Source organism: Gekko japonicus, unplaced genomic scaffold, assembly GCF_001447785.1.
Source record: "Gekko japonicus isolate JY-2015 unplaced genomic scaffold, Gekko_japonicus_V1.1 scaffold895, whole genome shotgun sequence".
In the NCBI taxonomy this organism is placed as follows: Eukaryota; Metazoa; Chordata; class Lepidosauria; order Squamata; family Gekkonidae; genus Gekko; species Gekko japonicus.
The window spans coordinates 539,566-564,923 of record NW_015172581.1 but is presented as its reverse complement, the minus strand read 5'-3'; the positions used below and the strand labels follow the sequence as shown (position 1 = coordinate 564,923).

The 25,358-nt window shown below is 45.2% G+C and overlaps 1 protein-coding gene across 1 annotated transcript in view; it reads right to left on the bottom strand.

Annotated features, from left to right (window-relative positions):
• Positions 1–242: 242 nt before the first annotated feature.
• The window catches only part of CPZ (carboxypeptidase Z), a 45,041-nt gene continuing 19,925 nt past the window's right edge, over positions 243–25,358 (bottom strand). Inside the window, exons 4-9 of the mRNA XM_015421456.1 lie at positions 23,070–23,231; positions 21,948–22,106; positions 7,519–7,654; positions 5,321–5,460; positions 933–1,032; positions 243–638 (exon numbers count right to left, since the gene is read on the bottom strand). Of these exons, the coding sequence (XP_015276942.1) occupies positions 295–638; positions 933–1,032; positions 5,321–5,460; positions 7,519–7,654; positions 21,948–22,106; positions 23,070–23,231 (1,041 nt within the window). The 3' untranslated portion in view covers positions 243–294. The remainder of the gene's footprint in view (positions 639–932; positions 1,033–5,320; positions 5,461–7,518; positions 7,655–21,947; positions 22,107–23,069; positions 23,232–25,358) is intronic.

The following is a 25,358-nucleotide window of genomic DNA, read 5'->3' as shown; positions in this document are numbered from 1 at the left end:
TATGAAAACACATTAAAGGATCAGAAAGATTTCTCTTCAGATACTTAAACTCTTAAAATCTGATGATGAACTTCACTAGCATGAGGAAAACACAGAACAAGGAAGCAATATCTGTATCTTTAAGAAAATGCTGATTTTAATATTTAATACGTATGCAAATAAGTACAGAAAAATAAAGAAAACTGTGAGATGAAATTATATTCACAGATGAATTAGATTCGAATGCTTCCATTAACATCCAAGGTAGAACTGGAAATGCAACTGACTGTTCAGGGTTTTCCCCCTTAAAAGAGTCTAGTGATTTTTAAGCAGCCAGAGAGGTTTATGATTATTCAGAGAACTGAAGTAAGCCCACCACCAGGGTCTCTCTCCATTTCCACTTGGCTCTGGCTGAACGTGCCGAGCATGAGGGTCAAAGTGCTCCAGTGGATCAAATTGGTCTCGTGCTCTTCTCACGAAATCGTGGGCACTTCGGGGAGGAGTTCCATTCAGGGGGCGCAAGACAAAGTCTACCCGTCCAGCCCTGGTCATCTTGGTAGGCAAGGTCACCCTCTTGAGGATTTTGCTGTAGCCACGAGCCTGGGCGCTGACCACGTACGTCCCAGAAGGCAGGAGCCGCCAGTAGTCCCCGTCAGCAGCTAAAGGAAAGAGATTCTTAGAGTCACAGGAGAAAAGGTGCTCCACACACGCACACCCAAAGCTCTCTGTGAACAGGAGGCTGGGTAACCCTCAACTGCAGTACCCCCCAGTTCCCAAAAATGCCCCATTTCTTTGGCAATGCTGGTGATGTTTATGTTTTCTGCTGTGTTTTTAACTGTTTGAACTTTGTATGGGTTTTAGGTGAGGTACAGTATAGACACATAAAATAAACACCCCACATGCCAACCAAAATCAAAGTAATGTTCCGTCCTGTGCTTTTTCAATCCAATTACCTGTAAGAATGTCGTGACGAATTCCTTTGACTGAAATACGGGCATTCTGGATTGGGTTTCCAAATTTGTCAGATACCCTTCCTTTGATTCCACTATGGACCTAGCAAAAAAGAAAGCAATTTTAGGAGCTGGCAAAAACTGCTCCCTGGCACGAGACATTCTTACCACCCACTGGGGGTGGGGAGTTGGCATCCGTCAGGTGTCCTGTGGCCTCAGACCAGCTCCTTACCTTCACATTCCCTTTGTCCTCACGGCTGCCCTTCCTCCTCTCCAGTGTCACATTCCTACAGTTTCATTTCCCACAAGGCATTTTTAAAAATCCCTGACAATTGTCCTCCAACATCCAGAAGTCCAGCAGATACCACAAAAGAGGTGCAAAATGTCATACTGTTTTGTAATAAGTGTGCTGGAAACTTTAAAAAACAAAACAAAAAAACCCCTTCTGATTATCCAAATCTCTTTTGGATTAGCCATTTAAAAAGGTATGGCCTTTGGCAGGAGACCTAAGTTAAGAAAGTGGAGTATAAATGATCAGAATCTTGAACAGGTAACCAACTTTCGTTACCTTGGTATGGTTATCCAAGCCTCGGGCTCTAAGTTCGCTCAAAGTCAGGCAGCAGCATGTACGGGTGATAAATCCGCCCAAGGTATTCTCAAGTTCTACCGTTCTACAGGGGGCTATTTTGTGCCAGCAGCACTGAAACTCTTTAAGGCTAAAACATTAGCCCAGATGCTCTATGGGACGCTACTGGGAGCGACATCTTCTTGCTATGCCCCACTAGAGCTGGTTCAATCGAAATTTTTGAGATCAGTGCTCCAAGTCCCAAGGTGTGTTACAAATGCAATGGTACGGCTAGAGACTGGCATGATGAAAGTTGAAGCCAAGATCACCTTGCACTCTATTTTTCTTTGGTTAAAGATAAACCTAAATCCATGTGGCCTTGTGCCCTTAATCCTGACTGACGATTACCAATCTAAATGGCTGACCCATACTATTCGGAAAATTACACTACTAGGGTTTTCACCCAAAGAGCTTTTGGAAAGGGGGGATGCTCAAGCTAAGCTAGTGGTCAGGCAGAGGATTGAAGATATTGAACGCCAACTGGACGTACAGGCGACCCCTGCCTTTTTAGCGCCTTACAGTAGTAAATATATTGTTGCTCAAGCCCCTTACTTATCCATTCTGGAGTCAAATAAACTTAGGAGGGCGTATACGCTGGCTAGATGCTCTGCTTTACCTTCTGCAGTTCTCGAGGGTAAATTCAAGAAAACTCCCCGAAATGAGAGGCTATGCATGTGTGCGTCTGGTAGCCATTTGGGTTAGATTCCCTCCCAAATAACTGACTTTTTTATTCTCATTCTTTTATCTTTTTAAGACTAAATTATGTCCTTTTTACATTGTATTGTTGGTTTTAGATTTTAAAATGCTTGTATAATTTTACATAAATAGATTCACCATCTGGATATTTTAGATATTGAAATCCAGACATTGCAAAATTTTGCTCCTTGGTCGTAAAAGCTTATCAGTGTTCTGGTTGTCACTTGGGATTGGACTTTTTGATTTTAAATCTTATTGCCTTTTTTGTCATTCTATTTTACTCCTTTAAATGTATTCCATTGCAGCGTATTCTTAAGTCTGGTTTTAGTGATCAAAATGACCGCTTAATGTTGTTCCTTAGTAACCTTCTTGTTTTTAAAGTAGTTTTACCATTTGGTTATTGTAAGTTACTTTTATGGTTTTTTATAATTGCTGGCTATGTGCTGTAACAATAAAATTCATTCATTCATTTAAAAAGGTAATGTTTAATATATGTGTAGAACAAAGTTTGAGTCCAGTGGCACGCTTAAGCCCAACAAAGTTTAATTCTGGTTATAAGCTTTCTACAATTTATACCCAGAATTAAACTTTGTTGGGCTTAAAGGTACCACTGGACTCAAATTTTGTTCTGCTGCTTCAGCCCAACATGGCGACCTGCCTTAATATATTTGCAGTTTTCCATATGAGGAAACGAGAAAAACCAGCAGGACCTTTCTGACCAAGGGTGTGCTTCCATGCAGGCTGGACTGGAGCACTCGCAGGGCATGTTCTCAGCTGAGTTCATTTTACCTCAACTGGATGGGTATGGTCCAGATTTCAGATTCATACCACACTGCTCAGTTCTGTGCCACACAAAGATGGCCAGAAAGTAATATTGTATCTGCAAAATGAACTCAATTACAACAGCTGGCATTTGTTACAAGATAAAGACGGCCTTGTATTTTGCTCATTGTACCGTCTTACAAAAGCATCAAGTAATCTGGTCCTCGTCAGAAGGAGGGAAATATCTGAATCAGTTCTGGCAGGCTCAGCCTTATCAGGAGCGCCTTCATTAGAGGGCTGCTTGGCTTGCATCTCTTTCTCCCTTCAAGCTTCAAGGATAATGTACATGGATTTAATCCAGCCCCATTTGGCTTCACTAAAACAGATCAGCTTTAAAACAAAATTAATTTATGGGTCTGGATTGTATTTTGTACTGAAGGATGATATTACCGATAAGAAGAGGTTGTACAGTAAAGAACAACCCATAAAGACCGTGCAGAAAAACGGGCTTACTCCTGGCCACTTTAAACCCATGTTACCAATGGGCTCCTTGGAACAAGCCACAGACTTGGCAAGGCATCTTCTGCTCCCAGCTGCTGATGTCGTGGCCACGTGGCACTCAGGAGCTGTTGGTTAGTCATCAGAAGACAGAGGTTGCTTTGGTGGGGCTGTGCAGGGTCAGTATAGATTGATGCCCCACAGAAAAAGGATTTCAGAGGTACAACTGGGCAGTCCCTAGCACTGAGTAGTATATCTGGACTGCTAATTAGTCCTGCTAGAGAAGAACCTGCTAGAGAAGAACATGAAAGCAAAACAGTGCCAGAAAAGGACCTGATGTAAATCTGGAACAAAAACCTCCACTGAATCTTGATAATTTGCAGCAGGTCATTGCCTGTTCTGAGTCCAAGCAGCACAATATTTGTGGGCACTTTGATACTCTTGCAAAGCACCAGCCCTGCCAAACAGCACAGGGCACATTGCACAAGCCTGTTTATGATATTGCTCAGCCACAGCATCCCAACCTCTCCTGGCTATTATTACTGAGGCCCTCATTCTTGATTTGGGATCAAAAGTAACACAAGTAGCCAGTTCGACAGCGGGAACTTGGACCTTGCTTTCCCAAACACTCCACTATCTTCTCACATTCACGAGGATGCGGCATCAGAAGGCTAAACAAGAGGAGATGCTGGGAGATTTAAAAGTGCCACTTTCCGGCACAGCTGCGCTTGGATCAGGGCCATGGGGAAGAGCAGGTCTGGGTCTTCCCTACTATGCTGTTTGCCAACTGTTTGCCAGTTGAAACGTGCACTTCCAGGGGAGGGGAGGTTAGCAGTTTTAGCAGGGGGGAGGGAGGCCATCAAAGAGAGCCCTCAAACTTTCTGTCTAGGAGAAAGTCAAGCTGTGCCCTTTCATAGAATCATAGAGTTGGAAGGGATCTCCAGGGTCATCTAGTCCAACCTGCTGCACAAGGCAGGAAATTCACAAATACCTTCCCCCAACACACCCGCAGTGACCACTGTTCCATGCCCAGAAGATGACAAAAAACCTCCAGGATTGCTTCCGGACCCCAAAGTAGCAATCAGATTTCCCTGGGCGTGTAAGAAAGGGCCACAAGAACTAAGCACTGAGGCAACCCTGCCTGCCCTCCCTCTCATGATCTGCCTAAGTTCACAGAATCCACATTGCTGTCAGATGGCCATTTAGCCTCTGTTTGAAAACCTCCAAAGAAGGAGAGCTCACCACTTCCCGAGGAAGCCTGTTCCACTGGGGAACCGCTCTGTCAGGAAGTTCTTCCTAATGTTTAGCCGAAAAATCTTCTGATTTAATTTCAACCCGTTGGTTCTGGTCCGACTTTCTGTGGCAACAGAAAACAACTCTACACCATCCTCTAGATGACAGCCCTTCAAGTACTTGAAGATATTGATCATATCACCTCTCAGCCATCTCCTTTCCAGGCTAAACATACCCAGTAGTAATGTATGGCTGTGAGAATTGGACCATAAGGCCGAGCACCAAAGAACAGATGCAACTAACATAGGACTTGGTCTCCAGACCCCTCACCATCTTTGTTGCTCTTCTTTGGACACATTCCAGCTTGTCTACATCCTTCTTAAATTGTGGTGCCCAAAACTGAACACAATACTCTAGGTGAGGTCTAACCAGAGCAGAGTAAAGTGGTACCAATCACATCTCATGATCTGGACACTATACTTCTGTTGATACAGCCCAAAATCGCATTTGCCTTTTTAGCAACCTTTGTGTTCAAGCTGCCCAAACCAGCCCCAATGGACCACGAGAGGCACGCTACCATTTCCATGAACTTCACCAGGGCTTCTTTGTTCTGATGCCAGAGTGAATAGAGTTCATCTTCCATAGGAAACTTCTCACACCCAAGCTCTACAGTAATTTCAAAGCAGTTTGTGTGAAGGTAATTAAAATCTGCCATTCCTAGAAAGAAGAATTGTGGAGAATCGTTAGCAAGCTAATGCAAGGCTAATTCTGACAATACTGATCATGAAATGCTGACATAACCTTAAACATGCCTTAGAACCTCACATGGTTTGTTTGTGGGCTTCTGTGAATATGGGACAGAAAGCAGCAGATGTAAACAGAATGATTTTCTAATCAGCTGTGTGGAAAGGAAAAGGAGGGGTTCAACAGGGACCTGTGGATTCAGGTTTTGGTGGACAGTTCAATTAATCCATTCTGCTCTGCCAAGACTCTAAACAGGATTGGGGCATCTGAAAGCAACCCGACAATCCACTCTAGGCCTCCGCTGTGCCAAACGAGTAGCAATATTATGGCTCCTTTTGTGTGATGCAGGCCTCAGAGCAAAAAGGGGAAGGGGCGAGCTTTCCCAGAAGGCCTCCTGACACCTGCTCCGGGGGCCTCCAGAGCACAACGGAGACTCCCAGGCCTGGGAGGTCTGTCCCGCACACAGCCAGGGGTAGCCCAAGGCACACTCGCACTTTTCTCATACAATTCCAGTACAAAATTGCAACCAACCACTAAGCAGTCATTCCTAAGCGCACTCCAGAAACACTTCCATCCAAATCAGAAGCCCCTGGCTTCAGCCAGGTTTTGTTGGGGCACAGGTTTGCCAGCTCTGGGCTGGGGAATTCCTAGAGACTGAGGGGTGGAGCCTGTAGAAGGGAGGGGAGGGGCCTCAGCAGGGTATATAAGGCCTCCAAAGCAGCCATTTCCTCCAGGGGACCTGATCTCTGTCGTCTGGTGATCAGCCATGAATGATTCTGAGAGCTCTCCAGGCCCCACCTGGAGGCTGGCCTCCCTAGGCAGGAGGGACATGGGGGGCACAGTGTTGCATGCCCCGTGACATCACCTCCCGAGCAAGACCTGGCCATGGCTGTCAACAGCAGGCCACTGCCATTACCACTACCGCTCCACCATAGAGTGACACCGCCGGAGGACTGTGTAACACCCAAGTGTGGCCTTAACCCTCCCCTCTGCTATGCAAAATGTGAGGAGTTCTCTATTCTTGCATCCTGATGGAATCGAATTTTAACTGCTTTTATCTATTTTATGTACTGCACGCACTTTGTGCTCGTGTAAGCTGCCCTGAGCCCGGGGCGGGGTACAAATGCAATTAAATAAATAAATAAATAAATAAATGTGGGAGGCCATTAATTCACAGGATTGCCAGAAGTCAGAAGCGACCTTATGGCACATATAATGCACGCGCACGCACACATTTCAACCTCATTTGGTGTTTTTTTTTGGGTGGGGGGAACTAATCCAGCGGAACAGAACAATCAGAAGAGTCGTGCTGACATCCCGACAACTGGCCAGGGTCCATCTCCATCACATGCCATGAAGACGTGTGCCATTAGGGTCCCAAACAGGGATGCACTTTCCCATCCACATTTCCAGAGGGATCCATCACATTAGTCAAGCCCAGATGAGTCCTGTGGTGCAGATGTGCGACTGCAGCAGCTCAACATCCAGTAAGTGAGAAGTACATTCTGCCATGTGCAGATCTCCCATCTTGTTCATTTTGTGGCCACATTCCCAGGTGTGGCAGGGACAGGGGGGCTCGCGGGGTGGATGGAGAACATCCTCCTCCCTGAGCTACCCCTGCTTCAAGTGGCCACTTGTGTGCGGGAGAGGGGGAGGGGCATCTTCACTAGCAGTTTTTATGCTCTAAAAACAAACTCACATTCTTTGAATAAAACATGCCATGCCACAAATTAAGGGCCTGGTTTTTGTTTGTTTTCTAAGTCAGGTAGAACTGTGCCCAAGGTGGGGTGATGCACCCCCTGTTCCTGTCCTGCCCACAACTTGTACTTTCGTGCATGAGCAACTTTCTCCAAAGCGTCTCTTCTCCTCCCTGCCCACCCACTTTTCAAAGGGTCCCTCTTGTAATTCACTCTTGTGTAAACAGTGCACAGTTGCAATGGCTTCTGCATCTTCAGACTTCCTCCTCCTCTGTTGCCTTAGATCACACATTGCAACCCACTTCCAAGGTTCACAATTACTTTAAAAGATTACCTCCAGGAAAGCTGTACCACTCAGCACCATTAATGATGCCTCCTCGTTTCACAAAATTTCCACCACAACGCATTTCTGATTTGTCTGAGATGACAGGGTGTGCCTCTGCGTAGGCTTTGGACAGCAACTTGAACATCTAAAAAAGAACATGATGAATTGCTTTCAACTGTATAAACTAGGCAACATTTCTTTCTCTCTCTGTGTGTGTGTTCTTTGGTAGCCCCATACAATGGCCTCAGAACTTCCTGGGCGCACCAGCGGGCTTACAGGTAGGTGTCAGCAAGCTGCCAAATGTTTATTCTTGTCTGTATAATTCTCTATACGCTGTCCCCCCCCTCCTCCATACATGCGCTCAGGTAGTCATGCGCACATTTACCCTGTTGCTTTGCATTCCTTTCAATATACGCCAGCCATGCTTTGATGTAACATTATCTAGCCAAGGTCACAGGAGGAAGAGCAAGAGAGCTTTGCTTTGTCTGTAATTAGTAGAGACTGTGTGAATCGCATGATTATTTATAATATAGTAGCAGTTGCTTTCCCAAGGTTTGGGCACGCAGAAAACCTCTGGGCGCGCGGGGGAACCATGTCTATTGGCTATAATGATTATGAACTTGCTTTAACCTTTCCAGCTTTCTGTGTAATCGTTATTCTGAACAGTGACTCTGTTCGAGTACTTCATGGCTTCAATAAAGTAAAACCTTTTTGCAAGTGTGTACTATGTTGATTGCTGTGGGGACCTGACAGTAGGCTGGTCTTTCTACTTCAGAGCATTCAAAGCAACACAAAGAACAACTTAGTGTCAATCGACTACCTGATCTCAACTGATCTCCCTGACTGGGGGCCACCTAAGAACAAATTCCGGAGGGTGGGGCTTTCTGTCAATGTGCAACCAGATGCAACACATGCCATTCCCAGGGCACAGCTCTCCCCACCCCCCCAAATTGTTCCACTTCAAAAATTCAAGCCACACAAAAGTTGTGTTCTGTCTGTTAGGACGTGACTTAGACTATGAAAAGCAAAGTGAGTCATCCACACTCCTTTCGAACCCAGAGAAGGACCTGCCATCAGCCGAAGCTCCCAGACCATTACCAAGGGTGGCCCCATGAAGAACACGTTGCAGTAGACAGCCCTGAGGCCAAGAGGGAACAAATGGCAGTCGCCAGGCCCTACATGGGTCAAGCGGGTTGCAGCCTTCCCAAAACAGTGAATGTGCCCCACCTGACTGCAGCAGAGGCATGAGTCGCCCCCCCCCTCCCTCCACTGGCCTGACTGGGATGAGTCGCCACTTGGCTCCTCCTCCTCCTCCTCCTCCTCCCAGAACGGCTGACTGAAGAGTTCTTTCCAGCCGGTCATTACAGAAGCACTCGGAGACTGCAAAGAGAGGAGAAATCTCATTCTGCTGGCTTGATCCCCTTCCATCTGCCCACGGCCACTTACTCCATCTTCCCTCCTTACGTTCCTTTTCATGGTGCCAGAGTGGTTGGTTTCTATTGACACCTAAAATGCCACCCGAGCTCCATTTTCCCTACTCCTGGTATTTTGGAGAGATTCCCGACTTTTTAAAAACAAATCGTATTTTTCTACCAACCCATGAGTTTCCTTTGTGCAGATTTCTGGTCCACACAGGACCCATTTCTTGGCTTCTACATACAAGAATTACAGACTTGGTCTACAAAATGCCTCCTGACTTTGTTTGGTGTCCTCTTCCCTTTCAATCCTTTCCCCCCTCTTACGGAAATTGTTCTGATTTATAAGCACCCTCACATGCAGGGGCAGGAAGGCAGCACACGAAGAGAAGTAATTTGCCACGACATGGGCCTTGAGGAGGGGGCACTGCAGATTCGAAAGTACCCCAGGATGACAAACCCGTGATGCTGGGCAACCCACTCCATCAAATAACCAGAACCTCTCAGTCAGTGGCCACAGAAGGCATCAGGCTGCATCTCCCCTCTCTGGTTTGCACTGAACACAAAGACCAGCATTGCCTGGTGGGCCAAAACGCAGAAATGGGGGGGGAGGGGGGATGGTGTTTCAAGGGGGTTAGAAACAGCAAAAGGAGAAAACAGAGCTCCTCTTCGCCTATTTCCTACTTCCCCTTTCTGAGAAAGATTATGGAGCGTGCGGTTCCCCTGCCCTTCCAGACTCCCCTGTCTGGTCCTGGCAATGGGTTTGCCCTTCTGGTGCTGATCAAGGGAGCTGCTGGCCTCTCCCCTCCCCCTCCTTAGTTCTCTAGATCAGAATCGATGCCTCACTGGTGGGCTTGGTTTGGTTTGGTTACATATGTGTGCATGGGAAGAAGCTCAGTATCAATCGTGCCTCCAATCAGTGCCCAAGCTAGTGTCAGGCGCTCAGTGCATCTTTCAGTTTACAGCGCGCCTGTCATGGAGAGAGGCGGCTCCCTCCCTCCCTCCCTCCCTTTGAAGTGTCTGGGGCCAAACGACCTGGCTTCTCAAATGTCTGTGATCTTACTTCCTTGATATGTGACTTTAGGAGAAGGGGGGGCGGGTTGCTTCGGCCGAGAAAAATACGGGGGGGGGGGGGATTGGGTCCTGACCTTTAGTGCTTTTACTTGAATCCCCTATGTCTGTAACCTTCCCGCGTTTAGCTTCAGTCCAAACAATAGATGTGTCTAGGGTGGTCTCTATCAACTGTCTCAATAAAGTTAGTTTTCTACAACTAGCTGTTGTTGATAACTGACTGAACCAGGAACCTGACAGCTACCCCAGAGAACCGAATTGTTTTAGCAGAGCCACAAATTCCAGTGGTCAAAGGCTTTTGACTTGTGACCTCACCTGCCCTTTCCCAGGGTTCTGAGGCTCAGTTCTTCCTTGCTCACGAGTTGCCAGCCGAAGTAAGGAGTGCTCATCCCAGGGCACTTTTTGTCTCCAAGCACAAATGTCTTATAGCAGCTCAGTGTTAATGTCAGTAGCACCAGAGAACAGATATTCCACTAACCACATTTGAAAAAGTGTGCATGTGCCTGGCTAAAATATTCTGGTGGCGGAGTGTCTCCTTGAGAGAAAACAACAAGGGCCGCAGAGCCATGAAAGAGCAGACGTGCCACGGAGATTATGAGGTGACGACAACGAGGCCCTGAGCACTTGTGACTGGGCCGTCAGAAAGAGTCCGTGGCAGGAGCAGACGGGCTGCAACCGCAAGACAAGGCGACCCTGCCGCTCACAGGGCCCGGGAGGGTCAGTGCTGCTCAGGGTGGCGGCCAATGCAGGCCGAGTGCAAGGCCTTTGCTGACATGACTGCAGCTTCCCTTGGTTTTATATGCTGAAGTCAATTTTCACCTTATGCAGAAATTGCATGGGAGAATGGGTAAGTGTCCAGCCCAGCCTCCTGCCACCCTCTGAGGCCTTGCTTAAAGGCTGAGAGAAGTTCTGGAGGCCGCCTGCAGCTGGCTCTTTTATGATGATGATGATGATTATGGATTGTAACAGTCAGATATTTGACTGCTAGATGCTGTTCTGAGACTAGAGAAGTATCCAAGTTCTTGGGAATTGCAGGCGTATCTTGCAGGATTCTTGCTGTTCCAAGCAACACTGTCTTCTGAAGCTGAGCTGGTGTTATCTGTTCAATGCCCAGAATGTTCAGGTGTGGGACCGCCTTTCCCCGTATGTTCCCCCAAGAGCGCTACGGTCGGGGGCCCAAAACCTTCTAACTATACCGGGCCCCAAGGAGGCAAAACTGGTCGTCACGAGGGCTAGGGCCTTCTCGGTGGCGGCCCCTACCTGGTGGAATGAGCTCCCGGAGGAGATCCGGGCCCTGCGGGATTTGGTGCAATTCCGCAGGGCCTGTAAGACGGAGCTCTTCCACCAGGCTTTCGATTAGGGGCCGCCGCCGCCGCCCCCCCTCGCTGTATATCATCAATGTGGGGGGGGGGTGAGGGCCCTAGGAGGCTAGGAGGAACATCTGTGGAGCATCTGTTATCAACTTTTCCGCTATGCCTACCAAGGGATGTTTGGTGTGTGGTTTGTCCTCTCTGACATCTTGGTATGGACGTTGTGTAGTCTGAGCACTTTACTATCTGATTGGGTTTTAAATTGTATATATTATGGTTTTTTAAAGGTACTAAAGTATTTGATGTTTTTATGTGCAAGTTTTTTGCCATGTAAGCCGCCCTGAGCCCTACGGGGGAGGGAGGGATATAAATTTAATAAATAAATAAATAAATAAATTTCTTGAGACTCTAGGCACTGCTCCAAGGGCTCCAATATGACGCTGTAACTCTACTTGTAGGTCTTGGTATTTCGTTAACTTCTCCTGTTCTTTCTTTTTTATTCTGCTGTCTCCTGGGATTGCAGTGTTAATGGTCCAAACCCTTTCAACAACTGTGATATCAGGGGTGTTATGCTCCAGATGTTTATCTGTTTTTAATCAGAAGTCCCAAATAATCTTTGTTTCATCATTCTCCATGATCTTTTCTGGTCTGCGCTTCCATAAATTTCTGGCTGATGGTAAGCCATACTTCTTGAAAAGATTCCAGTGCAACATAGCTGCAACCAATGTTCCCTCTAAGCTCCACAGTGTTGTGAGCAGAAATTCTACCTCGTAAGTGGGGGGAGGGAAACTAGTAGCATTACAATTGTGAGAGAGTCTACCTTTGACTACCATGTAAATTAGTTTTTTGAGGATTACTTCCATAACTTTGTAAAAATTTTAGAATGAATTCTTTTAAGTTATATTTAAACTATATTTTAATAATTTAAATAAGAGAAAATTAATTATAAAAGAAAACAGAACCAAGTCAAATTTCACCCAGCCCTTTCCACTATATTGGTAGACCTGGCCTCTGCTAAACAGGTCTACCTGCCCCAGTCAACTATACTGGTAGACCTGGCCTCAGACCATCATCCTGTGCTGAGCCTTAGAAAACATACCAGCACTAGGGGTCTACTTTGTAGTCTACTTTGTTTTTTTAGTGAAATATGACAACCAGCATTACAGGTCAAGTACAACAGAGGAGGAACAGTAGAAAAGAGCAAGAGTCCTGTAGCACCTTAAAGGCTAACAAAATATGTGGCAGGGTACTTACTCCTCACTCCTTCAGGAACAATCATTGTCCTAACCTAAACCCTGCCTAACCTAAACAACAGGAAGTTGCTTAAATGTTATCAACCCACCCAAACTAATTTATTCAAATATTTATTTCCCACTTTTCCCATGACTCAAGGCGACTTACATATCATACTGAGAAGCATAATAGGGGTGTACAAAAAATTATTTTTTCCAGCTCCATTGTAGCCTATGGGGACCATTATAGTCAATGGGCCCCATAAACTAGAATGGAGAACTGATCTGAGGGTATCTGGGGCTGGGGGGGCTGTTTTTTAAGGTAGAGGCACCAAATTTGCAGCATAGCTGCTGGTGCCTCTCCTCAAAATGCTCCCCAAGTTTCAAAATAATTGGACCAGGGGGTCCAATTATATGGGGCCCAGAAAGACATGCTCCCATCCTCTAATGGCTGAAGCAGTATCTGTGGGCTGAAACAGAAATTCTCTGAGCTGACTGTTAAAATTTTGTCGCCAGCGCCCCCAGCACAGCTTAGAGGGAAGTATGGCTGCAACTCTATTGTGATGTTCATTATAGTCAGTTTGAGCCATTTTACTGCAGGCACTGACCATGCAGTTGACTGTTTCATCCTATGTCTTGCAAAGTAAACCTTTGCTGTTATTACTGGTCTTCTGAATTTTGACTTTCATACTATTTGTTCTGAGTGCATGCTGTTGTGCAGCTAGAATGAGTCCTTCCATTTCTTTCTTCCAGTGCCCATTTTGGAGTGACTTCCAGGTATTTTCACTATCAACTTTGTTCTCTGTCCATGCAAGTGCTTTTCCTTCCAGTTGTCAAAGTGAGTTTGGATTTCAACCTTTCTGTAATCTTCTTTGGTTTCTGTAACCTTAAATAAGTCTGCCTTGTACACTTCAACTAGAAGCTTCTCTTTGCTTTTGTTGGTGTAGTCATTCAGTGCTTGTTTTTTCTTCAATCGCTTGCTTAACTTTCAGGAGACCTCTTTTACCTAATTTTCTTGGCAAGTAAAGACCATCAACATCACTCCTATGGTGTAATGAGTGATGCATTGTCATTATCTTGTGAGTTTTGCAATCTATTGCTTTTAATTCTGATTGTTTCCAATCAATAACGCCAGCTATGTATCTTAGAACTGGGACTGTCCACATGTTAATTGCCTTTACCATGTTGCCTCCATTGAATTTTGTTCACAGTATCTTTTTAACTCTTAGATAATACTCCTTGGTTGTATTTTTCTTAACAAGGGTATGTTTGATATTGTCAGCTTCCAAAACGCCAAGATATTTATAGTTTTCTTCAGAGCTCGGTGTTTTGATGTTTATTGTTACTATTATTACAAACATCAAACAGGAAAAAAAATAACAGAAATGGTGTCATGTCCAAGCATTTGCATCTATAGAAGGTTTCAGAAATATCTAAAAATACATCCATATTGTCGTCTGTACGTTGATAAAGTTATATAGGTACATGTTCAAATATTGACAGGGCTGTAAGGTCCTCAAGTCAACTGGATTAGGAAAGTAGGCATTTATCTCTCCAGTGCTGTAATATAACAGCGCTAGAAATAAGGCCCGTTGTGGAAATAAATACAACGAGATCTAGAAAGAGGCTCTGGGAGAGTGCTCTGGCTTTGGGCAAACAGTGTCAGTCTGCTTTTAAAACATGAATCTGGGGCCTGCACACCACCAGAATATAGCAGATTCCATATGCAACTGACATTCCAACTGCCTTGCGGGTGGGGGGGGAGTTTGAGGTGTGGAATGGACTGAAGTCCAATCAGCTTCCATATGCAAAAGACCAGGTTGTCGCAGCAGTTGTGGTGTGGGCGGGACCCGGGCTTTGCCTTCTGATTGGTGGCGATATATGCTGAGGAGCAGTGCCATCAGCCATACACTAAGGGAGTGCATTTTAGAATTAGAACTTTGGCACCCACTATTCAATTATATATAAGGAGAGATTGGGGGGGGGGCACTTTCGTTGACTATCCGCCTCCAGGCAAATAGCCGAGAAGTACATAAGCATCCTCAAAGATCGAGGACTATTCTAATACCAAATTGATATAATCACCTCATCCCCAAAAGACTAAATAACTAGATATGCCCACAGCATAAATTTAAGAGATGCATCCTGTAAATTACAATCCCAACAATTTACACTTTAAGTAGTCCTTTACTAAAAAGTGCTGTGGTATCCAATATATCCTAAACATAACACTTTGTTCCTGCAGCCCTGAAGTTATTTAAGGCCAAAGCATTGGCACAACTGCTCTATGGAACATTCCTAGGACCACCTTCTTCATGCTTTGCATTGCAAGAAAGAGTCCAATCCAGATTTTTAAGAGCTGTTCTGTAAGTTACTAACTGTGTATCCAATGCTTGGATACGATTGGAGTCCGGTAATCTTAGGTTTGAAGCTAGGGTTTGTATTCTATCTTATCTATATGTGGTTGAAAGGTCATTTCAACCCACAAGGCTTGCTTCCCCTGATATTCCAGGATGATTTCAAATCCAGTTGGATTAAGGCAGTTTACTTTCATATTCTCAGAATTGGCTTTTCACCTCAGCTACTTTTATCCTATGGATTTGAATAAGCCAAAGGGCTAATTAAACAAAGAGCTGAGGATATTGAGCGACAATCTGACATCACTAAGGCTTCAGAACTCAGGTTTTTCTAAATATCAAAAGTACCATTGAGCCGGTGTGAGGAACCCTTCTCAGGTAAAGGGAACCTCAGGAGCCCAAACCTTTCCCGACAGGTATGAAAGAATGGCACCAATAGCGGGGTTTAAAAATGAAATAAGAGGAAAGATTAATTTTTAACGAAAGGCAGGGAAATGAGGAAAAGGTTTTATGAGAACAAACAGTTGGCAACCAAAAAGTGCCCGCTACAAACACTATAAACAATGTTTAGGCTTTCCCAAACTCAGGAAGAACTAATAAAAACTATAAACCCTATCAGAAGGTTCCTTACAGTAAGCAGGCGGTTGTGGTACTAGTGAATTCATACCACCAATAAACCAGGGTTCCCCTGCTTAGGCTCTGAATCCCAACTAGTCCCTGTGTGAGTGGATATCTTTCTCTTTTTTAACCTGGGTCTGACCTGTTACTCTGGCCAATCACTTTAGCAGAGTCTGCTCTGCCCCTCTCTCTGGGACATCCTGTCACTGTCTCCCAGACTGAGCGTTTTCTCTCTGAAGGCAGCCACTCAAAAGGCCCCCTCCTCCATTAGATTCACTCTCTCCAAAAAGACCCCCAACCACCCTTCCAACTGTCAGCTCTCATTCCCCCCCCCCAGCCCCCTGCTGGATGCATTCCATTGTCATGGAGGCGACTCACCAATCAGAGTGAGCCTCTGCTACTACCTCCCCTCAGAGTGTTTTTTCCTAGTTCATCACAGCCGGCTACATATTTGACTTCAGTGGAGAGAAAGAACTCCAGAAGGGCTCTGCCCTTCCATCTGCGGTTATTCAAGGCAGGTACAATAAAAACCCCTACCCTGAAAGGCTATGTTCATGCCTTTCATGCGAGGTTGAACCAGTAGAGCATATGTTTTTCAGTTGCCCATTCTACAGAGAGGCTCGGCTTAAAAATATTACCCCATTAGTTAATAGGATACCTTGTCACCTTAATACAAACAAAACAAGGCTTCACTGGCTTCTATCAGATAAGAATGCAGAGATTACACATTCAGTTGCTGAGTTCTGTGCATTGATTCTTAGATTTTTATTCTGGATATTATCTCTGTTTTTTCCCCCTTCTTTCTCATATTACATTTATATTGTATGCTGGTCTTAAGACCGTAATAATAAACTAAACTAAACTATCCTAAACATAATTTTTTGCTCAAGGAGTCACAGTTTGAGATTCCTAGAAACCACAGGTATAAAGTTTGAGGCCATATCCCATTGCTTTGGCAAAACAGGGCGATCTAGTGACTTATTCCATTTATGCCTGAGACTTTCAATATCAAATTTATAAATCAACATCAAGTATTTATAAACAAATATTGTAGGTTTCATTTTCTGCATTAAATCAGCGAGAGATATCAGGAGTAAAGAGACCCTAGAACATTTAATGCCACAGGGCCATATTTAGATTCCAACAGATATTGCAGTTGTAAATATTGCCATTCAACAAAGCTCAATCCAGGCCTCAATTGAGAAATAACAAAAACTCAACATTATAGTCGAATAATTGGTTCAAAATAAAAATCCCCCTATCTGTCCAAGCCTTCCATACAAAAGATTTCTTCCCAATTTTTAGAGCTGGATTGGTCCATAATGTTGATTCAGCAAGTCAAAATGGGTCAAACTGATGTTGTCGTGACATTATCCACCATAATACTGGAACTGTAGAAACTGCAGGAGGAGCAGGATCTATTTTCGCATGAATAGACCCTAATGTGCACTCCATTTAAAGGGAGGCACCAGACAAGAAGCCTCCAAAATAGCCCAAGATGGACAGTCTGACCGAGAGGACCAATCCCAATAATTAGTACAAGCTAACAAATATGCCTGATGATATCAACTATATAATCCTGTTTCACTAAATGGCAGCTGCATCCTCTTTAAAGAAATCTGAGATGGTAAGGAACCCCATGCAAATTTTTGAAATAAAATATTAAGTTTATGAATATATCTCCAAGGTATATCAAAAGGAATTTCATGTAAAGGATATATAATCCAAGGTATAATGTTCATTTTGAGTGTATTTATTTTACCCCATAAAGGCTGCGATCATATGCACAATTAGACCCGCCACAGGGGCGAATGCCAGGCGGATTTAAAGGGCACGATCAGACAACAACATCTGGGAAGTGCCCCATAGCCGTCGGCAACCTGTTCTGCTCCGCCGCAGATGCGGAGTTAAACGACACCGGGGGAAATCTGGTCGTAAACGGATTGCGACGGGCCACGGACGGACTTTCCCTCGTCTGATCGCTCCAGCGTGCTCTCATGGCGTCGGGATGGTCTGATCAGGCCATCCCAACTCCATGCCGTTGTTCCCGCCCCCCTTCTCAGCATGCGCATCATTGCAACCTCCATAGGGAGCCCTCAGTGCAGAGGTGTGATTCCTCGATTCCTCGTTTAAGTGCACCGGAAACAAATGGCAAAAAAAAACCCTGACTCACCCGTGGTTGCGTCTGATCACGCTCTGGCGGGTTGTGCCCACAGCTTCCAAGGACTGTGTGATCGCACAGTGTGACTGCGCGTGTGACCACAACCAAAGACAGTTGTAAAACTGTCCATCTCTCTAGAGCCAAAGATATATCAGAAATCAACTTGTTAAGATTTAGCACAATCATGTACTTAATATAGGAATCAATACTCCAGGATAAGTAATGACATCTGGGCACCACCGAAAATGTGCATCAGCAAACGCACCCCATGACACCGTGTCTCCCAATGGGATCGACTCAATGGCATCAACTCAGATTTTGTCCAGTTAATCAAACAGCCAGACAAATCAACAAAAGTATGTATTATGTTCATTAACATAGTAATGGAAGACTGAATTTCCAAAATAAACAATAAAAGATTGTCTGCATAAAGAACAATTTTAAATTCGCCTGCAGCTAACTCCCAATGCATGTGCTAGAACCCCATCAAACGCTGCCAGGAAGCGGCGGATGAGGTGAGTGAACCCCACGCATTCTCTGTTGCTGCATCTGGGCTGCAGAGACAAAGGGCCCTTTTTTCCCAGGGGACAAAAAGTCAAACCTGATAATGGACAAATGGTTAACATCTAAGCCTTCCAGGGCCCCACTAAGATTAGCAGGGAGCGCTCAGCCCCCCCGTTTCCAGCCTTGGGATGTATCACGTAATAATAAAAACGAGACTGTGAAAAAGGGGGAGGGGGAGTGGGGTTCAGTTCCAGTTCCACCACTAGCTTTAAAAAGCAGTTTGGTTACCAGTGCAGACACTTGAACTGGTTGGAATACATTTTGTGAACAATAAAATCACGCTATTTGCAAAGTGGATAGGAAGGAAAGATCAGTTTCACCGTATCAACAACTTTAAGATTGACACTGAAAAAATTGAAATTGTTAAACATTTTCCATTCCTTGGCTCAATCATCAACCTGACTGAAACCAAGAGATCAGAAGAAGATTGAAACTTGGAAGGAACTAGAAAAGATCCACAAGTGTAAGGAAGAATCACTGGAGACGAAGATCAAGATAATTCATCCTAGGGTGTTTGCCATTACTGTGTACTGGTGTGAAAGTTGGGCAATGAAGAAAGCTGGAAGGAAGAAGACTGATTCATTCAAAATGTGGTGTTGGAGGGAGAGTTCTACGGACACCCTGGACTGCCACAAAGACCAGTAAGTGGATTCTAGATCAGATCAAGCCTGAACTCTTCCTTAGAAGCTAAAATGACCAAACGGAGACTGTTGTACTTCGATCACATCATGAGAGGACAAGACTCACTGGAAAAGACAATAATGCCAGGAAAAGAGGAAGACCTCGCATGATATAGATTGACTCAATAAAGGAAGCCAGGGCCTTCAGTCTGCAAGACCTGAGCAAGCCTGTTAATGATGGGACATTTTGGAAGCAACTGACGGCACCTAACACCCACTACTTTGTATGAAGCCACCCCGGCTGACTGAGCCACCCTAAGAGGAGACTTTGCTCTGAGACAGAAACCAAACAAGGAACCGTCAACGCTTCTTTCCGTTCTTTAAAATTCCCTGGCACAGAAGCTTCACCAAGACCATGCCTCAACTTGGGTTTGACAGATGTTACTTTCCCTATATTGCATCCAGCAAACAAAGCGGCTCATGTACCATGAACTTGCCAACAGAAAAGGAAAAGGAAAGGAAAGATGTGATTATTCTGTTTTAGGAGGAAAGCTTCCCCTTAGAAACTGGTCAGAGGTGAAAAATAAACTTTTGGGTCAGCCACCCGATGGGGCCTTAGACCAAATTAAACAATCACTCAATGAATGTTGAATTTAAAAAAAACAAAAAGTAGACAGCAGCACCTTGCCTCACCTTTCACGATGTTCCTATCTCCTTCTGTTAGAATATCCTTTCCCCTGCCCCCAGCTCCTTAGAGCGCTGCCTTTTAAGAACATAAGAACATAAGAACATAAGAGACGCCAATGTTGGATCAGGCCAAAGACCCATCCAGTCCAACACTATGTGTCACACAGTGGCCAGAAATACCAGTACCATCAGTGGGGCCAGGACATTAGAAGCCCTCCCACTGTTGCCCCCCCCCCAAGCACCAAGAAGACAGAGCATCACTTGCCCCAGAGCCCCTATCTATACCTTGTGGCTAATAGCCACTGATGGACCTCTGCTCCATATGCTTATCTAATTCCCTTTTGAAGCTGTCCATGCTTGTAGCCGCCACCACTTCCTGTGGCAGTGAATTCCATGTGTTAATCACTCTTTGGGTGAAGAAGTACTTCCTTTTATCCGTTCTAACCCGAACGCTCAGCAGTTTCATGGAGTGCCCACGAGTTCTTGTATTGTGAGAAAGGGAGAAAAGTACCTCTTTCTCTACCTGCTCTTTCCCATGCATAATCTTATAAACCTCAATCATTTCACCCCTCAGTCGTCTTTTCTCCAAGCTAAAGAGCCCTAAGCGCTTTAACCTTTCCTCATAAAGAAAGTGTTCCAACCCTTTTATCATTCAAGTTGCCCTTTTCTGCACTTTTTCCAAAGCTATAATATCCTTTTTAAGGTGTGGTGACCAGAACTGCACACAGTATTCCAAATGAGGTCTCACCATTGATTTATATAGGGGCATTATGATATTGGCTGATCTGTTTACAATACCCTTCCTAATAATCCCCAGCATAGCATTGGCCTTCTTTATTGCAGTCACACACTGTCTCGACATTTTCAGTGAGTTATCTACTACAACTCTAAGATCTCTCTCTTGATCAGTCTCTGCCAGTTCAGTATCAATGTGTATTTATATTTGGGATTTTTGGCTCCAATGTGCATCACCTTGCACTTGGCCACACTGAACCCCATTTGCCATGTTGACGCCCACTCGCCCATCCTTGACAGATCCCTTTGGAGTGCCTCACAATCCTCACTGGTTTTCACCACCCTGAACAACTTTGTATCATCCGCAAATTTAGCCACTTCACTGCTTACTCCCATCTCCAAATCATTAATGAACAAGTTAAAAAGCAGTGGACCAAGTACTGATCCCTGCGGTACCCCACTGCTTACCACCCTCCACTGAGAAAATTGCCCATTTATCTATGAATTAGCCAGTTTTTGATCCATAAAAGGACTTGTCCTTCTATCCCATGATTTTTGAGCTTACTTAGGAGCCTTTGATGAGGAACTTTATCAAAAGCTTTCTGGAAGTCAAGGTAAACAATATCTATTGGATCCCCCTTGTCCACATGTTTCTTACAAGAAGCCCCGCTAACTTAACAAGAAAGGGGGGAAATTTGCCCTGTTTGGACCTGATAGAAGAACACCAAGGAGAGCTCACAGGGCCCGGGAAGCCCTCCACTCAAGGACCCTCCCCACTGAGGCCCTGTTCATCTGTGGGGGGGGGCAGCCTGGCCTCGCCTCCAGGGCAACAAGTCCTCGGCCCTGCCGCCCCCTGGTCTCTCACGCGCAGCATCTTCTTCTCACTGCCAAACAGGGTTGCTTCAAATATAGCCAGAGCAGAAGGGAACCCCGCCCCCCCCCCACCTTCCCTCCAAAGCATCTCCTCACTATTGAGCCACTTATTTTGAACAAGATACCCCTTTTTGTGTTTTACAATTCAGGTTCAAATCAGGTTCAAAGTCACCAAGAGACTTTAGATTTGGTTTGGGGTCTTGGTCACTAGAAACTAACATTGAGCCTCACCTATTTTCTGGGAGCAGGTTCAGTCCAACTCCTCACTTTTAAATACTTCACAACTATTTTGATACCTTGTGATATATACATGTCAGGGTTTAAATAGCCACCCAAAAATCCAGATCTTTCTCTTCTAATTCACAGTCTAAAAACAAGAAAATGCACAGGAGAAAGGAAACACATTCCGTGATGCGTATTAAGTCCGGGTGGCGGGGGTGGGGGAGACGGACACACACACAGAGTCTAATTCTAGGCATGTTTGCTGGGAAATTCCACTGATTTCCTTGGCTGCCAAAGGAAGCAACTGGGAAGTGTGGCTTCTGACAGACGCAGCATCACTGCCCCCTACTGGCACCCTCTTCATTTCACTCAGAGCTGGTCTTGTTTTTGCTACTTCTGTTGACAAGGATTTCAGGCTCACCAGGACACTTTCAGACACCAAGTAGGATTTGACCATTTTCTTCTCAAGCACAAAGGGCCTCGTTCCAAAATACTGACACAGTGCACATGAGCAGCATAACTGGTCTTTGTTTCCTTGCTAAATTTCTCATCAGCTAGACACTTTGGCATTACCTTCTCATCAGGGGTAGGAGAGAACATCTTCTCTTCCAGGGGATGCCTTGAATAGTCATAAGGGTAAGAAACCACCAAATCACCCCCATGGAGACTTGCAGAAAGGACGAAGGGGATGGACTTCAACCACTTCATCACAGCTTTCGTCTCCGGCGCTACCTGAAGAACATTTTCAAAAACGGCAAACATTAAGATAACATTTAAGGTGCTCTTATTAAGACACATGAGCATCACACACAGTATGAAGGCTGCACTGCTTGATCACTAGAGGAAGCTACAAGGTGTCTCCTAAAAAACAGGGTGATGACATTAGAAAAGAGCAGGAATCCAGTAGCGCCTTTAAAGACTAACAAAATCTGTAGCGGCACATGATCAGTGGGCAGTGACTCACGAAAGCTCCTCCCCGTCCACAAATGTTGTTAGTCTTTAAGGTGCTCCTGGACTCTTGCTCTTTTCTACTGCTTGTTGTTGTTGTTGTTGTTGTTCAGTCGCACAGTCGAGTCCGACTCTTTGCGACCCCATGGACCAGATCACGCCAGGCCTACTACTACTACTGCTATTTATGGATAGAGTCTGAAGTTTATTTAGAGAAAGACTCTACTGTTTCGAGTTACCGAGGTTGGTCAGACCTCTCTGGCCCGTCCAGACTATTTCCGACCAGTAAAAAAATGCCATCGTCGTAAAATAATGAGAAATTAAAAGAAAAATAGCTCTAAAATAGTGCTGTAATAAAAGAGCCCTGGAATCGCCACACAGTGTTGCATCACACCACGGGGGTAAATAAGTCAATCCAGTATAATTTCAGTTAGGTGTTCATGGATGTTTTGATGATATCGACTGAATACACCAGCGCCCGGCGCGCTAATAACCTAGCTGCCCAGTTTCCACGACTTTCCGACAAACAAAGATCCTTAATAGTTGATCATTTTGACTAACAGACAGACTAATGCAGCTACCTATCTTGACAACTGTCACAGTAACTGCAGTGACTGTTATATGGAATAATGAAACATATGGTACTGCTTTACATTCCACCTTGTCAACATTGTCAAATACGTGTCTCACTTGGGCTCCCAGCATCTGGTGTGTCACCGGTACATGGTGTTGCTTAGGCATCCGTACCTTTCCCCACCAGTAAGACTCTGGGATAGGAAGATGGTCAGTCCGTGCCCCTCTGACCTTCGCCAGCCTGTAAGCCTCAGCTGTCAAATCGGGGAAGTTCCTGTTAAGGTCAAGATTCTGAGCTGTTTGTCTCCCGTTTGTCCAGCCGTTGTAGCCAGCTCCCTGGTAAGCATTGAACAAAAAGACAAGGCCCACAATTGTGGCAGATGCACACGTTCACCTTCATTGACAAGCAGCAAATCAGGCTTCTTAAAACCAACTAAACAGCAAAATCAATGCACTTAAAGTAGTAAGTGGCAACAGCATTCAGAACAGTCACAAACATGAAGGAGGAGGAGGAGACTGGATTTATACCCTGCCCTTCAGAGTCTCAGAGCGGCTTACAAACTCCTTTCCCTTCCCCTCCCCACAACAGACACCCTGTGAGGTAGCTGGGGCTGAGAGAGCTCTTGAGAGAACTGCTCTTTTTCAAGAACAGCTCTACTATGACTTGCCCAAGGTCATCCAGCAGCTGCATGTGGAGGAGTGGGGGATCAAACCCAGTTCTCCCAGATTAGAGTCCGCACACTTAACCACGACACCAAACTGGCGTCCTATATATATATATAATTGCCCAATGTATTGGCACTGGCTCTTTCATTGGCTGTGCTGTGTGCTCCACCAGCCATTTGCCAGTCAACTGTCACTCAACAGTACTAACATAGCATTGGCTGGGGGCTGGGTCCAATCCTCTCTCCCGCCAACTGCCAGCCTGAACACTCTTCCCTGACAGAATAAACTGCCAAAATGGCTGTCTCTCCTGACAAAGACGCTTCTGCTTCTGCTTGGCTCCTCTGCCACAGGCTGGCTACTGAGGTGGGCCACCAGCTGTCAAACCATTCTCTTCTCCTGCTGTGGGGCTAACTTTTCTTTCAGTGGCTGCTAGGCAACCAAGCTTGGTTCTGTCAGTAAAAAGGCAAAGGCAGGAGACCCTTTCCAGGCTTCTTTTGGCCTTTGTGGGGAACTCATTGAGGCCAGTCTTGAGTAGGGTTACCAGCCCCAGGATGGGAAATTCCTGGAGATTTTGTGGTGGAGTCTGCAGAAGCCAGAGTTTGGGGAGGGGAGAGGCCTCAGCTGAATAGAATGCCATAAAGTCCACCGTCCAAAGCAGTTATTTTCTCCAGGGGGAGAGAGATCTGTTGCCTGGAGTTCAGTCGTGATACCTGGCAATCTTCACGCTCCACCTGGAGGTTGGCTACCATAAGCATAGCAGTTAGTGCTTCAGAGCAGAGTTTGTCAGACCCAGGTTCTTGCTGTGGAAGCTGAGTGGGTGATTTCGGACCACTCACAGACTTTCAGCGTAGCCAACTCACAGGGTTGTTGTACAGATCAAAAGAGGGAGAGGAGAATGATATAAGCTGCTTTGGACTCCACTGCGGAGAAAGAACTTACTTTTCCTCCTGGGGAACCATTGCTGCCAGTCTCCAGGTGAAGGCTGGAGATCACTCGGAATTAAAACTGCTCTCCAAATGGCAGAGATCAGCTCCCCTTGAAAAAACAGTGGAAGCCAAAATGAGAGATCACGAGAAGAGATGGAACTCCAAAAACAACACCAGTGATAAAAATAACAGAGAGTCAATAAAGATAAGTTGCAAAAACATTTACTGAAATATTTCTGTAAGGAATATCCTTCTGTCATCGTTCACACACTAACGAATACCATGCAATGTGAATGTTCGTTTCGCAATATTTACTTTATTTGATTCCCCACTCCTCCACTTTTGATTCCCCACTCCTCTACTTGCATCTGGCTGGATGACCTTGGGCAAGCCGTAGTTCTGATAAGAGCTGTTCTTGAAAAAGAGCAGTTTCTGTCAAGAGCTCTCTCAGCCCCACCTACCTCACAGGCTGTCTGTTGTGGGGAGGGGAAGGGAAAGGAGTTTGTAAGCCACTCTGAGACACCTTTGGGTTGTGAAGGGCGGGGTATAAATCCAATCTCTTCTTCTTCTTTATCTGAGCATGTAGCAATCCCAATTCTTAGCAAATACTACTTATGAACTCTTGCTGGAAACATTTCATGTTGACTAATAACAGGACCCAAGGTCTTGACATTGTGAAGACCTTGGGTCCTGTTATTAGTCAACATGGAATGTTTCCAGCAAGAGTTCATAAGTAGTATTTGATAAGAATTGGGATTGCTACATGCTTAGATAAAGTAAATATTGCGAAACGAATATTCACGTTGCGCAGTATTCGTTAGCGTGTGAGCGATGACAGGATATTCCTTACAGAACTACAGAAATACTTCAG